Source organism: Staurois parvus, unplaced genomic scaffold (assembly GCF_062004578.1).
Source record: "Staurois parvus isolate SC_StPar_1 unplaced genomic scaffold, SC_StPar_1.0 ptg000285l, whole genome shotgun sequence".
NCBI classification, from domain to species: domain Eukaryota; kingdom Metazoa; phylum Chordata; class Amphibia; order Anura; family Ranidae; genus Staurois; species Staurois parvus.
Window position 1 is genome coordinate 1,718,631 of NW_028318081.1, and position 17,677 is coordinate 1,736,307.

Here is a 17,677-nt window from a genome sequence, read left to right on the forward strand (position 1 = left end):
TCCCGTATACATGGGGCCTAATGGTACAGAACTCTATTTTAAGTTACCTTGGCAAAGTGATCAAACTGTCTAGTGGATTCTTTCTGAACCTACCTTCTGTGTGTTCATTTATAACCCATCTAGAGTATAACCCATCAATTGTCTCCACCTCTTAAAATCACAGTAGTTCCAACAGTGAGCTGATCTCTAGAGAGTGATGGGGAGCACAGGGAAGAGAGAAGGAAAGAAGGAAGGATGGGTTGCTTCTCTGAGCTGATGAACTTTGTAAATAAGTGTTGTTATTTTTTGCAAAGCAATTTGAACTAGCCCCTCATTTACTCATGCAGGCAGGGCCGGTGCTTCCACTAGGCAAACTAAGCAGCCGCCTAGGGCACGTTGCTACCTAGGGTGCCTGGGCACAGCACTCTCTCTGTGTGGGACGCCACCATGTCATGAATGATCCTTCAGCTGAGAGGAGGGGCAGCAGAGGAGAGGAAGAAAGGACAGAGAAAGCTGCCGGGTGTCTAGGGCCAGTGCAGCAGCTGAGCTGCCGATCCTTCCAGTGTTCCTCTCAGATGCAGTCCCTTACTGCAAGCCAGCTGGCAGCTGCTGATCACTGTGGAGTTCCAGCTCTTCTCTTTCCGTTCGTGAATGGAGGTGGAAATGCGCCTACAGAGGTAATGTCTGACTCTGATGTATCATGTCTGTGTGAGTGTGATCCAGCCGGCCAGCCATCCATCACATGTGCAATGTGTCAGTGAGTGATGACATCATCACGGTCCCACAGCTTGCTCTTCTAGTGCCTGCTGGGCCTGCTGATCTGTGTCAGTGTTGGTGGTGGTGTGTTGTGTTGGATCTGTCAATGTGTGGGATCGCTCAGTTCAGGTGTCCTCTCTGTGTGTGTGGGGGCTGGGCTGCCTGCTGTCACAGCGTTTTACCCCCCCCCCCCCATTGCCTGCGGAATTCCAGCCTGGGATCTGTCAGAGTGTGGATCCATCATCCTCCACTCACTGCAAGTGTCAGGGCAAATGAACAAGTTTGCTATATAGCAGACCCCTACAGCTGCTACAATCTCTGTGGACAGTCTGGAATGGAGTTAGGGCCTATACTATGCCAAGGACCTACCCTGCCCTCACAATACAGTGCTTTTTGCTGCTTGGACATCAAACATTGCATTATGGGAGATAGAGGTGAGAGCAGTGGCATCCCTAGGTATGTGCGGGGGGTACACGCCGCACCATGTGACACCTATCGCACAGGGTGACACCAGACCCGCTCCACAAAAAAGGTAAGTATTAAAGCAAGCTGACGATCCCCACAGGATGGATCGAATCTGCGGATTGAGCATAATGGATTGGAGTCCGGTTCATTATGCTCCCCAATCCACAGATCCGATCCATCCTGCGGGGATCATCGGCTTGATTTAAAACTTACCTTTTCGTGGTGCGATCAGTTAATCCCGTATAGGTTGCAAGCCGACAATCCCCGCAGAATGGATTGGCTCTGCGGATTGGGGAGCATAATGGATCGGACTCCAGTCCATTATGCTCAATCCGCAGATCCGATCCATCCTGCGGGGATCGTCGTAGGGGTGACACCAAGTGTTACTGCATCGGGTGACACCAAGTGTTACCGCACCGGGTGACACCAACCCTAGGGACACCCCTGGGTGAGAGTCAGTCATAAATTCCCCTATACCCAGAAGAACCTTATTTTTGTTAGGAGGAAAGGAACATCGAAATATGAAAATCAGAATTATTCAAGTGATGAATTTCAGATTTTTTTTTTCATTCCTGAACGTATTAAATTCAGTACGATTATACAAAAGGCGTTCCCTTTAATCTACAACTTGATGTCAGCAGCACAAAATCGTTCTCGCTCCAGGGTGATATTCAGTGTCTCTGCTGACTTAAGTACCTCTATATATGATGCGGCATTAGCACCGATTCCAGGACAGTGGTGTTATCTCGGGGCTTAGTCAGGAGCAGCTGCTGCTGGCAGCGGGGAGCACCATGTGCTCCATGTTAACAGCAACAAAACCATTACCAGAAAAGAAGTTATTGTACAGGCCAAACCACAAATTACATTCAAGGCCTTAATCCACGGATTATACCCCATCCCTCTTAACTCCTAGCAAGCATGTTGTAACATATCTACCCTTCAATAATGAAAACCAACAATGTATATCTGGGCAACAATAAGTACATGCAACACTGGCCCGTATTGTATCCCTTCACAAATAATGCGAGCACAGAAAAATACTTGGTGATTCTACCAATAATCCTGCAAGGTCCTGACATCCTGTTTGAGCTGACAACACGGGGGGGTTATTTACTAAAACCGGAGAGTGCAGAATCTGGTGCAGCTCTGCACAGTAACCAATCAGATTCCAGGTTTTATTGCTAAACGTTAACTGACAAGCTGAAGTCAGAAGCTGATTGGCGACCATGCAGAGCTGCACCAGATTCTGAGTGCTCCAGTTTAAGGCCCCTTTCACACGGGCGTTCCGTTTTTTTCATCAGTTCAGTCATGTTTTTTTCAAGCAAAAACAGATCAGTTTACATCTGTTTTTCATCAGTTTACATCCATTTTTTCATTAGTTTACATTCATTTTTTCATCAGTTTACATCTGTTTTTCATCAGTTTACATCTGTTTTTTTCATACGTTTACATTAGTTTTTAGATCATTGTACATCAATTTTTTATACGTTTTTCATCCGTTTACATACGTTTTTCATCAGTTTACATACGTTTTTTTCATCCGTTTTTCATCCGTTTACATTCGTTTTTCATCAGTTTGCATCAGTTTTTTCCATACGTTTTTCATACGTTTACATTTGTTTTTCATCAGTTTACATCCATTTTTCATCAGTTTACATCCTTTTTTTATACATTTTTTGTCCCTTTACATTCGTTTGTCATCAGTTTACATCAGTTTTTTCATCCGTTTATATTCATTTTTCATCAGTTTACATCCATTTTTCATCAGTTTACATCCGTTTTTTTATACGTTTTTCATCCCTTTACATTCTTTTTTATCAGTTGACATCAGTTTTTTTCATACGTTTTTCATCCGTTTACATTAGTTTTTTATCATTCTACATCAGTTTTTTTCATACGTTTTTCATATGTTTACATCCGTTTTTCATCAGTTTACATACGTTTTTCATCAGTTTACATACGTTTTTTTCATCCGTTTACATTCGTTTTTCATCAGTTTGCATCAGTTTTTTCCATACGTTTTTCATACATTAACATTTGTTTTTCATCAGTTTACATCCATTTTTCATCAGTTTACATCCTTTTTTTATACATTTTTCATCCCTTTACATTCGTTTGTCATCAGTTTACATCAGTTTTTATATCTGTTTACATTCGTTTTTCATCAGTTTACATCCATTTTTCATCAGTTTACATCCATTTTTTATATGTTTTTCATCCCTTTACATTCTTTTTTTATCAGTTTACATCAGTTTTTTTCATACGTTTTTCATACGTTTACATTAGTTTTTTATCATTTTACATCAGTTTTTTTCATACGTTTTTCATACGTTTAAATCCATTTTTCATTAGTTTACATACGTTTTTATCAGTTTACATAAGCTTTTTTCATACGTTTTTCATACGTTTACATTTGTTTTTCATCAGTTTACATCTGTTTTTTTTATACATTTTTCATCCGTTTGCATTTGTTTTTCATCAGTTTACATCCATTTTTTATATGTTTTTCATCCCTTTACATTCTTTTTTTATCAGTTTACATCAGTTTTTTTCATACGTTTTTCATACGTTTACATTAGTTTTTTATCATTTTACATCAGTTTTTTTCATACGTTTTTCATACGTTTAAATCCATTTTTCATTAGTTTACATACGTTTTTCATCAGTTTACATAAGCTTTTTTCATACGTTTTTCATACGTTTACATTTGTTTTTCATCAGTTTACATCTGGTTTTTTTTATACATTTTTCATCCATTTACATTTGTTTTTCATCAATTTACATCCGTTTTCATCCGTTATGTTATGCTTTAAAATTGCACACACCTGTGCAAACGGCAACACATAGCGTACATTTTACTACCTGTAAATAAAAAAGCCTTTACATGTTACCACTTTAGATTTACACAGGAGATCTGGTGCTAGAATCACTGCCCACAATCTGACGTTCGTTTTGATACCTCACATGTGCGGGGCGATCGCTGTTTGCGCACGTGTGGGACCAACGTGTGCATTCACAGAGTGGATGGTGGCACAAAAATCTTTTCAATTATTTCTTTCCTTTTACAATGTCGCTTTAATTTTTTTTTTCACTTTTATTGTTATCACAGGGAATATAAATATCTCCTGTGATAGCATTAGGCAGTGACAGGTACTCTTTATTTATTGTATTTTTTATTTTATTTCAGGTACTTATATAGCACCATCAATTTACACAGCACTTTACATATATTATTATACAGGATTTATATAGCGCCAACAGTTTGCTCAGCACTTTACAATATAACGGGAGACAATACAGCAACAATACAGTTCAATACAAGAGGGTTAGGAGGGCCCTGATCCTGGGAGCTTACAATCTACATTGTACATTCACTTCAGTCCCTAACCCTCAAGGGGTGTACAATCTTTATAGAGAGATCTGGGGTCCATTAGACTGCAGATGTCTCCTTTGCCCTTAAAAGTATTTGATCACCTTTATGATCGGTGTGATGAAATGTTTTCCCTATTTAAAACGTTGCTAATTACATCCGGGAAAACCGGAAGTGATGTACAAAGTGGTATTAAAACGTTTTGAGTTTTAACACACCAGCAGATGGCAGCACAAGGCTGCACACACAGTCACAGGGAGCACCAACCTTCATAAATCAGTGTGCAAAAAGACATCGTCCTGTGTACATCAGGAGCTGTGCAACTGGTGCTATTCTGACCACGTGCGTTACCACGTGTGCTATTTCGTCATGGACAGCATGTTAGAACAAAGAGCAAATGTGAAATTCTGCGTGAAACTGGGAACATCTTCCACAGAGACATTTAACATTTTCATTGCTTATTTAGGTTTCCTCTGGGTGTTCTGGTTTCCTCCCACACTTCAATGACATGCTGGCAGGTTAATTAGCTCCTATCTAAATTGGCCCTATTATATATATGTATGCATGGGAGACAGGAACTTTAGATTGCTAGCGGCTAGAGGAAAGGGACTGATATGAATGTACAGTGTGTAAAGTGCTGCGTACATTGCCAAGGCTACTTAAATACCTGCAATAAATAATAAATAAATACAGACATGCCAGCAATGGCAGTGCGGCATTTCTCAGAATGAGTTCTCTGTTGGTGAATACCATCCTTATCTAGTGTGTGCTGAAATGGTCACTTGTAGTCTCCATTGGAAGCCCATATGACAATGCAGGAGTACATTAGGCAAAACAGACAGCGAGTTGTCACCCTATAACAGGAAGTGCCTGAACAAGTGATGACCAGGGATTATTTTAACCCCCCTGGCGGTATTCCCAAGTGTAGCTCGGGGTAAAGTTTCAGTACCAAAAGCGGTAACCCTGAGCTACACTCGGGGTTACCATGCGGCGTTGCTCAGGGATCCCCTGCAGCACCTACCTTGTCCTTCGCTCCCACGATGTGTCCCCTGCAGCGTCCCCTGCCATCTCGTCCAGCTGATGCCAGCATCCGTCTTCCGTGTTCCGGTCCCTGTAATGTCGGGCCGTACGGGGGCCGTAACCGGTGGCAAATTTGATATTTTTTAAAAATTTAATTTTTTTAAAAACGATTATTACATAGTAAAACATCGCTGTTTCAAACCATTTCACATACATTTTGTCCCGAGTGCTTTGTCCTGTGCCCTGCCTGCATTTTTACTGTTCTTTTTGCCTGGAAATTTAGAAAAGTCCATGGCGTCCAAAAAGTGTCCCTTTAGGTCAAAATCGGTTTTAGACCGGCTAGAGAACAGCGATAGTAAATCAGAACTACTTGCAGAATTGAGTGATAATGATTCGTGGGGGAAATTCGTCATCAGACACTGAAAACGATTCTGCAACTTTGCTCAGTGATGTGCGAACTTGGCGCTCTATTTCACATTTCAGTGTTTTTGGTTTGATTATATTATTGAATTAAATTTATTATTATTATATTATTTTTTATGATTATTTATTAAATTATAATTTATGATTTTGTGTTTCAAATTTTATCCTACCCGGGATGTTTACTAGACTCTTGTTCGGACAGATTTCAGTGAGTTATTCCTAAAAATTACAGGCCTACAAAAAAAACCCGACATATTTCCATGCAAAAAAATGTACCGCTTTCAGCACCAAAAATCTGAAATAATCAGACCGCCAGGGAGGTTAATGAAAATAAGAAATTAGATAAATATTACTATATAAAGCTTCTATGAGATTTGAGTGCATGAGTTTATATTTTCTCTAAAGTACCCAAAATGATCCCCAATTTATCTCCTGTACATTCGCCTGGTCCTGCGATGGGAGCTGCCATACCCATGGTACTTCTGATAATGAAGAATCCCACCATTTCGGAATGTAGCCATGTGTAATTCATGAATGGTAAGATTCTCAGCAGATTGGACAAATCTCATACATATATTCAGGAGAATGGAATGAAAGCCACGCTATGCAGATTTGCTGAGTCTCTTAGCTTTCAATTCTCTCCTTGCTATTCATTACCGTACCCATTGTCTCTATGCCAATGTGTCCTCAGGTTTGTGGATGGATATGGAAGTTTCCTACAGTGGATCTTTACAAGTGACATTAGAAACCAAGATGAATTTATCCAAGCTGGGGAAAGACTCGGTGATGGAGGAAGGTGGACTGCCCGCGAGCCGTAGAGAGGGGTAAATGATTCTTTTTCAATAAACGATACCCTTCTTCGTTCTTCCTTTTCCTTCTTATCAACATGTCGATTATATTTTTAAAAGAAGCCTTTCCATTTTTCAATACATACCATATTTTAAACCCTATGACATCACTTGATCTCTTTGCTTCTCTATACAATGGAGGTAGATCGTGGCTGGTGGGAGGGGCCAGCAGGGCACTCTACATAGTTGAAAATATCACAGCACCTTGCCTTTGTATTCCTGTCAAGATCCCTCAGCCATGATGCAAGCAGTGGGCTGGCTCTTGGGAGGAATTATGCAAATTATGCAAATATCAAAAGCCTTGATGGGTGGGTGCCAGTCTGTAGGACATGCAGATGACCCTAGGTAACAGGGATCCTGCGAGACTCCGAAACGTTGCCTTGCTGTAACTATGTAAACCTTCATTAAAGCTTTTTCGGACCCACATTGGAGATCCTTGGTGTGCCGGTGACATTTCTCTCCATTGGCGTCAGGTAATACTCACATGTGATGCTGAGCTTCATGATTGAAATATCTGAAAATAGAACTCCATGTCCTCTGACACTTCAAAGAGGAGCTTCATCCAAAAAGGGGAAGTTCTGCATTAAGTCCTCTTCCCTCCAACTCTACCACAGTTGGCATCAGGGGCGGACTGACCATTCAACCACTCGGGCACTGCCCGAGGGCCCGGGGTCAGTAGGGGGCCCTATGAGATGCCCCTGGTACCTTTCATTTGCTTTTTCATAGGCTTTTTTGGGTGTGGGTGATGACACAGGGCCCCATGATCCCCTATTGCCCGGGGGCCCCATGAGTTGTCAGTCCGCCCCTGGTTGGCATATCATATTTTTAGGAGTTCCAAGTGGAAGTTCACCCCCGTCTCTTCACCAGCAGCTTTCTGGGACACGTCTGGGTCCCAGAAGGCTGCTGGACCATTCACAAAGCACAACGCGGCTTGCTCATGTACAGTAGCCACAAGCTGTCACAGTCAGCTTCCTACACTACAGACTGGCGAAGAACTGGGCCAGATGAGGATGGCGCTGGATCCCTGGACAGGTGAGTGTCTATTTATTAAAAGTCAGCAGCTACAGTATCTCTAGCTGCTGACTTTTAGTTTTTTTTTCACCTAGAGTGAAAAACCGCTTTAAATAGTTTGTTTGGCCCACCTTGGACTCATTTTTATACAGGAAATAATGGGATGCTGCTTAGTCTATAATATAATGTATTGATTTGTGCTACGCACATTAAGCTGAGTTCCAGCAGCAGTACCCAAGGCTTCCCTTCTACTGCCGGATATAAATATAGCCAGTTGCCCTACATATCCTCCAGTTTTTGTAGCTGCTGACTTTTTTTTTGAGCTGGAACTCCGCTTTAAAGAGTTTCTAAAGCCAAAAACAAAAATGTAATATAGTGCAACTTACCAGTTCTTAGGTTTTGGTGGCGGGGGGGGGAGCGGGTACCCGAATTTGACAGGTACCAAGTCCCACTTCCGGTCCGATCGCCTAAGCGATACGAAACGGAAGGTGGCCTCCCTCTCTCCCTCCCTGTAGTCTTTTGGGACACGTGACAGGTCCAGGAAGACTACAGGACCATTCATGAAGTGCAGCGCTACTCACGCATGTGCAGTGGTTGCTGTGAAGCCGGGTGCCCACACTAAAGATGCCGGCGCCTGGAGCACAGGACGGCCAGTGAAACGGGCTGCGGGGAGGACACACCGCGGGACCGAGGGACAGGTAAGTGGGTGTTTTTTAAAAGTCAACAGCTACAGTTTTTGTAGCTGCTGACTTTTATTTTTTTACAGGGTGAGTGGAACTCCGCTTTAAGCTCAATCTCTCTTTGTCGTAGTCATGCATTCCTTTACAGCACAATTTCATAAGACCTTGCAGTGCATTTTTAGATCTCGCAGACACATTAAACACTGGATTGTAGGAGATTTAATTTTCTGGAATTAATTAGATGGTGCTAGTAGGCTTAATTAGACCTTCTGCTCCGTATCATTTTAATTAGAACATGTGGCGAGCACAGATGTGGAGATCCAAGCAGAGTTAAAGTAACGCTGTCACGAAAATAATCAAACTACATGATTATATTCTGGATTTAAAAAATATGTTTCTAGATACATTACGCAGCTCTTACTACATGCGCTCACTCCGGCCTGATCTGCACATCGGTGCTCTAGACCTAATAGTGGACCATGCTTGTGTCATGTGTGCTGCCGTTCATATTCTCAGATATAACTACAGTTGTGCTCAAAGCTTTGCGTACCCTGGGAGAAATGGTGACATTCTGGCATCAATATTGATAATATGACTGATTACTTTTATTTATCCCCTTCACGCCTAAGGGTAAAACAAATCCAATTGGGCAGCAGAGTGGCTAAATGGTTAGCACTTCCGCCTGGCAGTACTAGGGTCGTTGGTTCGAACCCCAACCACGGCACCACCTGCCTGGAGTTTGCATGTTCTCTCTGTGCCTGCATGGGTTTCCTTTGGGTACTCCAGTTTCCTCCCACACTCCAAAGACATGCTAGTAGGTGAATTGATTCCTGTCCAAATTGTCCCTAGTATGTGTATGTATGAATGTGAGTTAGGGACCTTAGGTTGTACACCCCTTGAGGGTTAGGGACTGATGTGAATGTACAATATATATGTAAATATATATAAATGGATGGTGCTATATAAATACACGTAATAAATAAATAATTAAAGGGGAACTTCACTCTCTCAATCAACATGGACTATTTTTAACCCTTACGCTGCTAGCATTAGTAAATAGATAGGAAAGTAGATCATATTTACTCGTTTTAAACATTTTTCTTTCTTCAGTTACTTGCTGGTTTTCATGCCTAGGCAAATAATGTCATACTTCCCAGCAGTTTTTAAGAAGGGAGGGTTCTCAGCTCAGCCTATGCCTGAGCTAAGGGCAGATGGATTCCAAGAAATAAATGATACATGAATCACTTGCCCTTACTTAAGATGGCCTCTTCCAGAAATGCCAGGGGTTGTTTTTCAAGATGATTTCTCAGCAAAATAAAGCATGGAGACATGGATGGATGGCTGAGTTTGCTTTCAATATTAGAAATGAATTAAATAGCATTTTTGGTTTGTGATGCCCAGATGCAGTGCAGTTCCACTTTAAGAAGTGGAAAGCTTGGGGATCTCATGATACCAAGCCAAGGTCAGGTAGACTAAGAAAGATTGCAGCCGCAACAGCCAGAAGAATTGTTCGGGCAACAAAGAAACCCCACAGGTAACCTCAGGAGAAATACAGGCTGCTCTGGAAAAAAGATGGTGTGGTTGTTTTAAAGGAGCACAATATGACGATACTAAGCTGCATGGCCGAGTTGCCAGAAAGAAGCTTTTACTGCTCCAAAAAAAGCCCAGTGAGGCATGTCAAGGTGTTGTTAACCGGGCTTTTTTGTGGCAATGGTGCAGTATCTGAACAAGGACTCCACGGCAGGATTGCAAGATTTTTAAAAGATTATTTAAAAGTTTCAGGTTTATAAAGATTGAAATGTACTTTTACTATGACAATACCATTTAAAGCTTTTACGTGATATTACTGATTTGGATAAGATTTACTTTACCTGTTATTGTTGGGTTAATTTTGTGCACGCAATATTCAGGAATCATCTAGTGGAGCTTTGCTGTTGCAGAGGGTGGGAGTGTCAGCTGCTCGGTCTTCTCTCTATCAGCTGCTGAAGTGATATAGAAATAGAGGAGATTCTGTGAACAGGCTGGCAGCAAGCTGACGGGAAACAATGCACAGAGTAAAACAATGCCTGCATCATCTGCAAAGGGATAATTAGTGCTGGATGGAGGCGTACCTCCCACGGCACAGAGCGAGAGGGGTGGAGGACGTACCTGTCACATCAGACTGCTTAATATTGCAACATGCATTGCAATGGTTTGGATAACCATGGTAAAAATAGAAGGGAAAACAAGCTTGCTAAGATCATGAGGGCACAGAGGAAGGTCTAAATTAGATGTCAACTATCCCCCCGCCTGACCTGTGCTGTGATTTGGTACAGCACAAGTTGGTCAGCAGCTTCCAAACAATGATTTATGGCTGGGACCTGCTGATTGGCTTAGCAAATCACAGCACAAAGCCCTGTGTTTACTAACAACACAGGGCTGTGGACACAGAGCAGGAATATAGCTGTTTTTTCTCCCTGCAAAGCAGGGAGAAAAAACAGCCACATCTGTTAGTAAAAGCAGCACATTTTACACACATTGCACGTTGTTAGGCACACATTTAAAGTGTTACTAAACCCTTGACCCTGCATTCACTATATCTGGTCTCCCCGGACCCTGCATTCACTATATCTGGTCTCCCCAGACCCTGCATTCACTATATCTGGTCTCCCCGGACCCTGCATTCACTATATCTGGTCCCCCCGGACCCTGCATTCACTATATCCGGTCTCCCCGGACCCTGCATTCACTATATCCGGTCTCCCCGGACCCTGCATTCACTATATCTGGTCTCCCCGGACCCTGCATTCACTATATCTGCTCTCCCCGGACCCCGCATTCACTATATCTGGTCTCCCCGGACCCTGCATTCACTATATCCGGTCTCCCCGGACCCTGCATTCACTATATCCGGTCTCCCCGGACCCTGCATTCACTATATCCGGTCTCCCCGGATCCTGCATTCACTATATCTGCTCTCCCCGGACCCTGCATTCACTATATCCGGTCTCCCTGGACCCTGCATTCGCTACATCCGGTCTCCCCGGACCCTGCATTCACTATATCTGGTCTCCCACAGTACACACAACATGGAAATGCAATTTTTTTAGTAAATATAAACTGCTAAATACCTTTTCTCATCAGCAGTTACCCTAGGTTCACATCTGTGTGGAAATGCAGACCCGCGGGCAAGTGCCATTAGTTCTAATGGCACGCCGCCCGCACTGGAAAACGTAACCATCCTGGGAACCGAGGTTCCTGTGCGGGCTGCATTTTCCAAAGAAGTGCAGGGACTTCTTTCCTGCACGTCACGGGGCATGGGAGTCCATTCAAATGAATGGGCTCTCGTGCCCATGCAAAACACGGCCCGCACGGCCGCATAGATATGAACCGGGGGTAAGAACAGTCTTGTGACTTCTATCTGTGTCCAGCTGAGCACTAGTTAAAGCTTGTAGGAGGAGTTTTCATTCTCCTCTCACTGTCCTATGAGGCTGCATAACCCCTGACCCTCTGTCTGGACAGTGCTGATTGGCCCTGTGCTGATCACATGACCCCCTCCCCCCCCCCAAAAAAAAAGAAAAACACTAAACTGACCATGTGCAGAGTGACTCCTAGGGCTCTGTACTATCAGCAGATAGATTGGAGACAGTAGAAGAATGGGAGGATCAGAGAAGACAGAATCAAACAGCCTTTTTACACAATGCAGAGGATTAACCCCTTAGGTTCCACAGTGAGTATAACAAGCATGCTTTACTGCATATACAGACTGATTGTACTGTTGTGGGTTTAGTAACACTTTAACCTTTTCATTGCCCCTAGATGTTAACCCCTTCCCAGACAGTGTCATTAGTACAGTGACATATCTCTGTATTAGTGTCACTATTGATGTCAGTGTCAATTAATCAGCTAATGTCCCTCCCAGCTAGTGTCAACTAGCGCCAGATTGCCCTCCACTCTATCACCGTCCCTCTACCATTACCAGTATAGCGTCATAAATACCAATATATATACCAAAGTTTGTAGACGCTATAACTTTCGCACAAACCAATTAACATACAGTTTGGGATTTTTTTTAAACCAAAGACATGTAGCAGAATACACTTATTTATGAAGAAATTAGATTTTTATAAATTTTTTTGTTGGATATATTTTACAACAAAGAGTAGAAAATTTCATTTTTTTATTTCAAAATGTTCGGTCTTTTTTCATTTATATAATAAAAAATAGGAAACAAAGCTGTGATCAAACACCACCAAAAGAAAGCTTGTTTGAAAAAAATGATATAAATTTCATTTGCTTACAGTGTTGCATGATCGCTCAATTGCCAGTTAAAGGGGGTGAAACTTTCCGGGGCTTAAGTGATTAAAGTTACTTACCTGTTTGTTTGCTTTTGTACAATGAGCTGTGCGTGCAGCTCGGCAAGGGAAAATCTGCTCGAACTCCAGCGCATGCGCGGCAGTAATGTCATCCTCACCCGGATTGAGACCCAGAACTATGTCAGCTGCTGGGAGGGGAGCTCCAGGACACCGCATCTCTGGAGTGGAGGTGAGTATAGTTCCGCTTTAATATATTAGCAGCTCATAGTACATTGTTGTGGTGGTCAATGGGAAGAATGCCTTTTGCATTAGTGGTCAGTGTGAAGATGTTCCCTACACCGGTGGTCAGTGGGAAGAATACCCCTCTGATAGATAGCTAAAAAGATCATTGGTGTCAATGGGTACTTACCTGAGAGGCAGAAATTGCTCATTGCTGAAAGAACCCCTAGCAACCTTTGGAGTTGGGTTGAGAAAGACTGTTATAGACTGTAGAAGGTCCTTATGTTGTTATATATAGAGATGGTAAAATGAACAGAGTACTGCAGTCTTCCTTCCATCCTAGTCATATGACCAGAACCCAGGGCACTGGCCATGAGATTTTTTTTGTGGAGGATCGGAGGATTGCATGGCTCTGTCTGAACCCCAGTCCTGTGAGCTTCTTTAACAGAAATCACATGACCTCTGATGCAGGATTTGGACATGTGACCAGGGGCGGACTGACCATTCGAGCACTCGAGCATTGCCCCAGGGCCTGGGGTCAGTAGAGGGCCCCATGAAATGCCCCTGGTACCTTTTATAGGCTTTTTTGGGTGTGCTTTGAGTGTGGGCAAGGACACAGGGGCCCCATGATCCCCTATTGCCCGGGGGCCCCATGAGTTGTCAGTTCGCCCCTGCATGTGACCCACAGCTAACAGAGCCAGAAGTATGAAATAAACTTTTTATAAATAAACAGTTAAACATAAATCTTTATTCTCAGGGCAATGATGCCAAGAGCCAGGATTTTCACTGATAGTGACGAAGAGTCCTCAAGCGCTGGCTCATCAGAAGACGAAGAGATCCCAGCAGTGGAAACACAGGGAACTCCGGGAGATAGAGCTAACCCAAATAATACTGACAGGTACAGTAAATCACAATATGGCCTTTCTTTATGAGGGAATAGTTTTTATTTCAGTTCAATTGGCCCTATTCTCCAGACGATTCATTATCATACATCCCACCAGGATAATCGGTCCTAACTGAAATGGTTATGGTTGTGTGAATTATATTCAGGGTGGACCATGTTTTCGGTAAACTAGGGTTGTGGCCTTTGCATTGGCTCACTTTACCAAACAGAAAGGAATGGCAACTGGATTCCAAAAAGCAAGAAGGCACAAGAAGATGTATGAAGCAGTGGTCATACTACCTACACAGTGATAGATTCTTTTAACATTCCATGAAAACAAACTGCAGCTCCAGACATGGGTGAGAAGTAGAAGTGGATGGAGAAAGTTCTCCAGGAAACATTATTATTATTATTATACAGGATTTATATAGTGGCAACAGTTTGCTCAGCGCTTTACAATATAACGGGAGAGGGTCCTGCTCCTTGGAGCTTACAATCTAAGAGGAAGGTACAAAAGGTAGTAACTGTGGGGGATGGACTGGTAGGAGGAGTAGAAGATTCCATTATTAGCTGAGGGCAGGATAGGCTTCCCTGAAGAGAGAGGTTTTCAGAGATCGCCTAAAAGTGAGCAGAGTAGGCGATAGTCAGATAGATTGGGGTAGAGAGTTCCAGAGGATGGGGGAAGCTCTGGAGAAGTCCTGGAGAGGAGCATGGGAGGAGGAGATAAGGGAGCTAGAGAGCAGGAGGTCGAGTGAGGAGCAGAGAGGACAGTTTGGGTGATATTTGGAGACAAGATTGGTGATGTAATTTTGGGCAGAGTTATAAATGGCTTTATATGTTATTGTTAATGTTTTGAATTTTATTCGTTGGGCAATGGGAAGCCAGTGGAGGGATTGGAAGAGAGGGGTGGAGGACACTGAGTGGAGGCCAGTGGAGGGATTGGCAGAGAGGGATGGAGGACACTGAGTGGAGGCCAGTGGAGGGATTGGCAGAGAGGGATGGAGGACACTGAGTGGAGGCCAGTGGAGGGATTGGCAGAGAGGGATGGAGGACACTGAATGGAGACCAGTGGAGGGATTGGCAGAGAGGGGTGGCAGATACAGAATGGTTAGTAAGGTGGATGAGTCTGGCAGCAGCATTCATGATAGACTGAAGAGGGGATAGCCTGCAATGAGGTCGGCCAATGAGGAGGGAGTTACAATAGTCAAGGCGTGATATAACCAGGGAGGGAAGAAGTTGCTTAGTGGTTTCAGTGGATAAGAACGGGTGTATCTTGGAGATGTTGTGGAGGTGAAGTCTACAAGATTTGGTCAGTGATTGGATTTGGGGCTGAAAGGACAGATGGGAGTCTAGGATTACACCTAGTACCCCGGCATGAGGGGAGGAACTGATGGTTGTGTTATTGAAACATGACTACTAATCTCAGAGGTCCCTTCAATTTTCCTTCTGAGCTTTATAACTTCCACTGCAAAGTATTCACTATGCTTCCAGGTGGGAATGCATCATCATGTCATGTTGCCCTTTGCTGTGAATCATTGCTCCTATGTTCTGGTGAATGTAGGCAAGGTCGCAATGGGATCACAAAGAGGACACTGCTTTGACCAGAGAAAACAGCCTATTTTTTTCCCAAGCTCAGACTTAGGGTCCTTCAAAAAAAATCCTCACTATAGAGGACATTGGCAGCTATAGGAACCTATCTGGCATGGCAACCAAGTTCAGAAGATGTTTAATTTAGGTTTTAAATTGGTTTCTCTTCATAGCTGACTTTCCTTTTGCAGCTTCCCAGGTGGGAACAGTACCAGCCGCAAGATTCTTCGCTTTGTAGATAAGATCGCTAAGTCTCGATACTTCCAAAGGGCAACAGAAAATGAGTACATTAAAAGGAAGATGGAGGAAATGTCCAATACTCCTCTGCTGCTGACTGTGGAGCTCCAGGAACTGGAAGGAACCCTGGCCATCAATATCCCCCCTCCCCCCACTGACCGCATATGGTAAGGGCTCAATGTGTAACTTTGCTATTGGTCAGTTGTGACAAGTTTTCAACATTATCAAAGTTCTAGAGATGAGCATTCTAGATTATGTCAGATACAGAATTGCCTGTGATTTATTTATCGTGAGGGCCTTTTTTATAGTGGGAACATAGCAAAAAGCAGTTCCAGCACCTTCAGCACTGAATGTATGTAATGGCAAAGTGTGCTGAAAGGTCTATTGATGCTGGCTGCTGGGGGATTTGTTGTCTTTAGAGGGGATCTTTTTTTACATGGTGGTCTATTGTTGCTGTTGGGGGTCCAATAGTTGCTTGAAGGGAACTAATGTTGAGGGAGAAGTCTATTGTTGCTGGCTGCTGGAGAGTCTATTGATGCTGGCTGCTGTGAGATCTTATGTTGCTGTTGGGGGTCTATTGTTGCTGGAGGGTGTTGTGTTGCGGAGGTCCATTGTTGCTGGGGGAATCTATTGTTTCTGGCTGCAGGGGATTTCATTTATTTTCTTGTTATTATTAACAAATTCCAAACATATTACTTAGCACCCCAAAATGATACCTGGCTGTGTATTCTCTATAAGGAGCAGTACTGGGAGGTGGGTATGGGGAACAGTGCTCAGAGATGGGCAGGGGAAGGAGACAAGAAGTAAATCAGAAGGGGGGAGTTCTTTCATCTATTCTATGAGAAAAAAGCCCTGGTTATCGTGGTTGGGAACCCCAAAGCTTCAACCCATAGAAACTGTGCACTGGTGAGTCCAGTAGGCCTGGATAAGTTACATTGTATACAAGGGCAGTATCCATGATGTTGCTAGTGAAAGTTTTGTTCATAATTTGCTGAATCTCTGACTATTATGCTGATCCTCCAGTTCCATTTTTTAGTGAATCATTGATAAATGACAAGTATGTTGAATGGAGCTTTTCTGCTGGCTGCCTCTCTCCAGTTTCTCTCATGTTTAAGAAAAAAAACACAATGGGGGAGAAATGGAGGACAGAGATACAAGTTATGTAGGCAAGTCGTTTCTAGCGTAATTTGGGCTATGTGTTACATTTTGGAACAGATTTGATATGTGGTCAGATAGACATTTTGCTAGGAATCTCTATTTTCATGGTCTTAAAGTGTTACTAAGCCCACAACAGAAAAATCGGTCTGTATATGCAGTAAAGCACGCTTGTTATACTTGCTGTGGAACCTAAGGGGTTAATCCTCTGCATAGTGTAAAAAGACTGTTTTATCCTGACTTCTCTGATCCTCCCCTTCTCAGTGGTGCCCCCCTCTTATCTCCTGATAAGACATATCATATGAAGACACTCTGCACATGCTCAGTTTGGTGTGTATTGCTAGAGAGGGTTTTTTTTTCTTGAGAAAGTGTATGTGACCAACACAGGGCCAATCAGCACTGCCCAGACAGAGGTCAGGGGTTCTGCATCCTACTAGATTAGAAAGAAAACTCCTTCAACAAGCTTTAACTAGTGCTTTACTAAACACTGATAGAAGTCACAAGACTGCTCTAACTGCTGATGAGAAAAAGTATTTAGTAGTTTATATATTACTAAAATAATTGCATTTTCATGTTATGTGTACTGTGGAAGACATGATAGCGTGAATGCAGGGTCCGGAGAGATCAGATATAGTGAATGTAGGGTCTGGGGAGACCAGATATAGTAAATGCAGGGTCTGGGGAGACCAGATATAGTGAATGCAGGGTCCTGGGAGACCAGATATAGTGAATGCAGGGTCTGGGGAGAC

General features: G+C 43.0%; 1 protein-coding gene across 1 annotated transcript in view; it reads left to right on the top strand.

The window, feature by feature from the left end:
• LOC149458530 (testis-expressed protein 2-like) overlaps window positions 1-17,677 on the top strand; it is a 72,321-nt gene that overhangs the window by 49,323 nt on the left and 5,321 nt on the right. The window contains exons 8-10 of the mRNA XM_089682115.1: window positions 6,705-6,837; window positions 13,824-13,964; window positions 15,728-15,940. Coding sequence (XP_089538241.1) covers window positions 6,705-6,837; window positions 13,824-13,964; window positions 15,728-15,940 — 487 coding nt within the window. The remainder of the gene's footprint in view (window positions 1-6,704; window positions 6,838-13,823; window positions 13,965-15,727; window positions 15,941-17,677) is intronic.